Source organism: Xiphophorus maculatus, chromosome 2, assembly GCF_002775205.1.
Source record: "Xiphophorus maculatus strain JP 163 A chromosome 2, X_maculatus-5.0-male, whole genome shotgun sequence".
Taxonomy (NCBI): Eukaryota; Metazoa; Chordata; class Actinopteri; order Cyprinodontiformes; family Poeciliidae; genus Xiphophorus; species Xiphophorus maculatus.
Window position 1 is genome coordinate 3510050 of NC_036444.1, and position 6000 is coordinate 3516049.

The 6000-nt window shown below is 37.6% G+C and overlaps 1 protein-coding gene across 1 annotated transcript in view; it reads left to right on the plus strand.

Annotated features, from left to right (window-relative positions):
• Nucleotides 1–4528, plus strand: part of LOC102229207 (transmembrane protein 189-like) — a 38314-nt gene extending 33786 nt beyond the window's left edge. Inside the window, exon 6 of the mRNA XM_005795789.2 lies at nucleotides 1252–4528. Coding sequence (XP_005795846.1) covers nucleotides 1252–1373 — 122 coding nt within the window. The 3' untranslated portion in view covers nucleotides 1374–4528. The remainder of the gene's footprint in view (nucleotides 1–1251) is intronic.
• Nucleotides 4529–6000: the final 1472 nt, after the last annotated feature.

Consider the following 6000-nt stretch of genomic DNA (forward strand, 5'->3'; position numbering starts at 1 on the left):
TGTGTGTGTGTGTGTGTTGGTGAGGTTAAGGATTTCTCCTGGGATGGCCCTCCATCTTTCTGCTCATGACAATGAGAGTCAGACAGGAGGCTTCAAATTTAAAAATGGAGGCATCAGATGATTTGAAGTTTAGGTGATGGCAGTTAGCAGTGGAGGCCTCTGCTAACTAAAATGTTAGTTCAGCTAACACTAAAGATCTACACCAGTGGTGCCCAAAGTCGGTCCTGGAGGGCCGGCATCCTGCATGTTTTAGTTCTCGCCCTGGTTCTACGCACCTGGATCCAATGATGGCTCAGTAGAGCCCTAAGAAGAACATGGACATGCTGAGAAGGTTGTTACTACCACCAGGGAGAGAACTAAAACATGCAGGCTGCCGGCCCTCCAGGACCGACTTTGGGCTCCCCAGTTCTACGCCAACCCAGTATTTAGCGTTAGCAAAACTTGAATTCAAAAGAAACTCTACAACCCTTCAACCTTAATTTAATATTCCATATTTATGTCTTGGTCTATATTTTCATTGTTTTGCTCTTTTATGTTTCTTGTTTGAAATAAAGTTAGAGAAAAATTTGAGGACAGGAAATGGAACTGCTGTATTAACTGTCTTCCTCCACTTCAAAATAAGAGCATGAACACAAACGGCTAACTCAGGGGTCTCAAACTCCAGTCCTCAAGGGCCGCAGTCCTGCAACTTTTAGATGAGCCTCTGCTGCACCACACCTGAATAGAATAATTAGGTCATTAAGGCTCTGGAGAACTGATCTACACAAGGAGGAGGTCATTAAGCCATTTCATTCCAGTGTTTTGTACCTATGGCACATCTAAAACCTGTAAGACTGCGGCCCTCGAGGACTGGAGTTTGAGACCCCTGGGCTAACTATTTGAAGAGTTCTTAACAGTTCACAGCCGAAACTTTGGCACAGATGTCAAGCTTTATTCAAATGAAAGCTTACCAAACAGCCAAATAAATTATCACTTTAGAACTGATCTGGAAAAAATGTATTTAAGGGAAGCTCAGTTAGCAAACGCACTAAATGAAAAATTACCTTCACCTTCTGGAAGGTGCCGTTTACAGGAGGGTTACAGAGAACCAGTCTCCATGTTGGCATTCCTAACTCCTCCCTGTACAGATATGGTGAAGAGAAACTGGCTCTCCAAAAGAGCCAAAGCTCTTCTTCTCTTTTACCAAATATGATTTAAATAATTATCCTCTTATCCTCCTTTTTGATCTTTCCTATCTCCTTCCATTTTCAGGATGGTGCAACTATCCACTGGACCAGCTGGGCTTTTGGAGACGGATGGAGTGGCTGATTGAACATCTGACGGGCCAGAGACCGCGATCCGACGACATGGCGTGGGCCAAGAAGACCGACTGACGGACAAACCCAGTGAAACCAGTAACAGGGGAGAATCAGGCGTGTAAATGCAAATATGCAGATGTAGAAATGATGGACAAATGTTTAGAAACAGAGACAAACTTTTTTTTTCTGGTATCGCTGCGCTTCTCGCTTTTTTTCTGCTTCAGAACAAACGACGTGTTCAGAGAAAGAAAGTCTTTGTTGTTGGTGTAAAAGCTTTCTGGATGTTCTGCATCCATCGGTTTGTCTTTAGACTCCTGAGGTGTTTGTTTAGTCGTGTTTCAGGTTTCTGGAGGTTGGGCTCTCCAGAAGAGACGCTGAGCTGTTTGGGACCAGCAGCATTCGGTTACCATCTTTATTTTAGGTTTCTTTCTTGGTTTATTGGGTAATTTTTTTGTCAGAACCCACAAAGCAGGTGGAATTATGTTTAAAAAATGGCTACATTCTCACAAAAGTGTAAAAATCTGCTAATTTTATGATGTTTCCATCTAATATTTTGGGATCTATATTAACTTACAAGATTTAACGTATATTTACTGAGTTAAACACTTGATCTTCATGAACAATCAAAAATCCTAATAACTCCAGTTGGATGTTATGATTTGTATTCAGATGTTTGTTAGATCAGACCAGACTTAGACTTTAACTTTTAAGATTTTAGATGAATTCATTCTTTGCTAGAAACAAACCACATTGGGATCCAGAGGAGCAATCAACTATAAATATCCGTCCAACTCACATAAAATGGGTAAAAATTACAAACATAAGATCCTAATGTTGGTTCATCACTTCATTCATTAACTTAATCATCGATCCCTCAACCTCACCCAAATTGACCAACCAAATAGACCACCCATCCAACCAAACGAACCCCAACTTAAATCTATTAACAAATCAACCAACCACACCCAAAGTGAGCACCTAGCCAGACCCAACTGAATCAGCCACTCAACAACCCAAATTAACCAATGCAACCCAAATTGAATAACCAACCCCACAAAATTCAACCACCCAATGAAGCAACCCCACCCAAATCCCCAACCAAATAGACCACCCATCCAACCAAACCAACCCCCACTTAAATCTATTAAGAAATCAACCAACCAACCAACCAACTCCACCCCAACCAGCCCAATCCACATAGACCAACCCAACGTAAATCTATTAACCAACCAAATCGACAAACCAACAAGCCCCACCCAAACAGATGATCCATCCAACCCCATCCAAAATCAACCAACTCCACCTTAATCTAAATAACCAACCTCACCCAAATAAACAAACCAACCAGTTCCACTCAAATCAGCCACCCAACCACCTTAAACCAAATAGACCAGCTCCACTTAAATATGTTAACCAACCAACCCCAAATCAGCAAATCAATCAACACCACCCAAACAGATTCCACGACAAAACCCACCGAAATTGTCAACCAAATCCTAAATTTCAAGGACAAAATTAAACCAAATCAAGTTACCATTGTTGCAGGTGCTTGTAATGACAGACGCAACTCACTAGGTGGCACTCTTGGCAAAGAGGGTAACATATTTTCACATTTATCAGTAATGTAATGTCTATCTTTTCATATACTGACATATAAGCTTACAGATGTGTCTACATTTAGGTAGATCCATCAAAATGTGCAGCATTTTATTTAATATGATGTCGGCAGTGATGGTATAGTACAGTATGTACATTTTCCAAATAAAGGCGAAAAAAACAACTAAAGGATGTTCTCTATTAAAAATAATGTGATTTTGGTGAAATGAGTAGAAGCCCCTCCCCCTTTCTGGACCTCCATATATTGGCCCCTCCCCTTTTTTGAGCTCCATATTTGGGCCACTCTTTACTACTGAAACACCAGTGGTGATGCCAGACACAGGCCAGAAATGTCTTATTTTACACTCACTGATGCATCGACTGTATGAACAGTCGATACATCAAAACGTAGGTATTTCTGTCTACTTTCACCCAGTGAGTCTCCCGCTGCTGTCAGACTTACAGTTTTCTGTCAGATCAGCTCAGAGTGCAGAGAGCACTCACCCGTAATATAATTCACCTTCATTATATGTCTTTCTAAATTGGAACATACAGTCTCGGTCACTTGTTGTATTTTCTACATAAAACAGTACAAACTCTTAAAAATGTACATGCGTGTCTACCAGAAGGTTCTGGAGCTCCTGGTTTAACGATTTTTTGATACGACTTGTGGTTTTTCCGCAGCATCTATTTATTTGAGTGTTAAATTTTTTGTCTCTGCTCTCTGCCAGAAATCGCCATAGCAACCAGTGACTCAGCATTTTCTCTGGTTCTTCTGTATTAATCAAACAGGCTTGGTCACACAGACCGTGATAATTTCAGTTATTGTGTGACTCCTAATTAAAATTGATTAAATCAAGAACTGGGAGGTTCTTAGGAAAAACAGGAAAGGGGTTCTAGCTCAGACTTTCAAAATAAAAACTCCAGACAGCTGCAGTGTCTCTTCAAAATTTCTAACATTTTATTGATCATGAAACGAGAGAATCTAGACTGAAAATAATGTGAATAAAACTTTAAGATCTTCCATTTACCAAATAAAAATGATGTTTGTTTCAGTTGTGACTTCTGGGTTTACAGCTCAGTCACATTTATCAGGTCGTCGGAACCGAAAATAAAATGTAAAAGTTGGTCTTTGATGCTGCTTCAGATGTTTTCATTAAAGTGATCGCTTTATTGGCAGCAGAGGGAGGCCGTTTCTGACTGAACCCGAGCATGAAGTCAATTTTCTGGAGGAAGAAACTCCCAGCTCCGCTCTGACGCTCGATCAAATGAGAAATGGGAAAATAACTATTTTGGTTTTTGCTTCTGTAACCGTCCGCTGCAGAGTCGAGCTGCTTCACTCTTGGCTTAATTTCTGAAAGCTGCTCCAATCACAGATCAGCAAAAACAACAGCATTTTATGGTTGCACCAAGTAAACGGCGTCTTTAATGCTTCACTCAGATGAAATCACAGAGGATGCATGCACACTGACAGAACGACTCTGTGTGTTCTGTTGTTTTTCTCTGGCTTTATAATTTTCTATTTTTTTATGAACAGATCGAGCCTTGTTAGTTTCCATTTTGCAGCTCGCTGCTGGTTTGCCTTAATGTTTTTATCTGCTGTTTGATTTGAATAAAGATTTAGTAACTCCTGATGTCTCCTCAATGTTCTGATCTGTTTTCAAAAACTTTTCTTAAACTAAAGATTTTCTCTGTCGCTTTGAACTGCAGATGAAGAAATGTTTAAACAATCAAATCTTAAAATCTAGGAAGTTGTCTGTGCTGCTTTGATGTCTCCATTATTTTTTTAAGTTTTCTTAAAATATGGATTTTTGTTTTTCCCTAAATAAGAGCACCAAATGGCTTGTTTTATAGTAAATTGCATTTTTTTTCCATCTGCTACTCCAAAAGCTGAAGTTAAATGCCAGAGCTAAACCAACAGCGCCCTCTAGTGTCTGCTGTTAATAAATGTGTCAGATTGAACTATGGCTTCAATATTTCACAATAAAATATTAGTTTTAAATACATTTATTTATGAAACTTATGATGGTTTTAGTTAACTTTGAGAATAAGATCTGACTTGTAAATAAAAAAAGGAAGGAAATATTACTTTGAGTGAATTAGTTTTCAATTAATCTTAATCAGAAACTTATATCAATTAAAATAAAAACTTTGCACTTTTTTATTTCCCTAAATCAGAGCAAACATCTCATCCACTAAAACCACAAAAAAGGCCAATTTATTTTGTCAAGTGTATAATTTAATCCAAATAATCCAGTTTAAACCCTTTCCCAGAGAAATTAGACTCGGCTCAGTGAAAAATGTTAAGTAAACCAGATGATTACCTTTGATCAAACTGATCAAGTACGGGGCGACAGTGGAGAGGAACGAGTTCTTTTAACAGAACTAGAGCTGCATAAGCTAGGTAAATATTTAGGTTTAACGTAATTATTAAAGGAAATTCAAAGAAACTCTGTTGAATCCAGCAGTCTATGCATGTAGCAGTAAAGCTCACTTTCATTTAGGCTGCCTAGACTGAATTAGTGGTAATTAAATCAAAACAATTTGGACAAATAAATACGACAGGGTATTAGGACCACACTAATAATATCTATCTATCTATCTATCTATCTATCTATCTATCTATCTATCTATCTATCTATCTATCTATCTATCTATCTATCTATCTATCTATCTATCTATCTATCTATCTATCTATCTATCTATCTATCTATCTATCTATCTATCTATCTATCTATCTATCTACATAAGAAAAATACAAGAAGAAAGTTATAATATTACAACTTTATTTTCATATTATGATTTTATTCTCATTATTTTGACTTTATTCTTGTAATATAATGACTTGTATAACTATTAATGTAATAGTCTGACTTTATTCTCATACAACTGTATTCTCGATATATTATGACTTCATTCTCATATTATTGCAATTTTTCTCGTAATAATCGAAATAGTATGACTTTATTCTTGTAATATTATGCCTTTAAACTCGTAATTTTATGATAATTGTCATTTTACTTGTTTCATTTTTTTTTCATTAATATACTCCGTCGCATGCTGGTAACTGAATATAGTTAAAAATCCAGCAGAAAGCCGATCAATA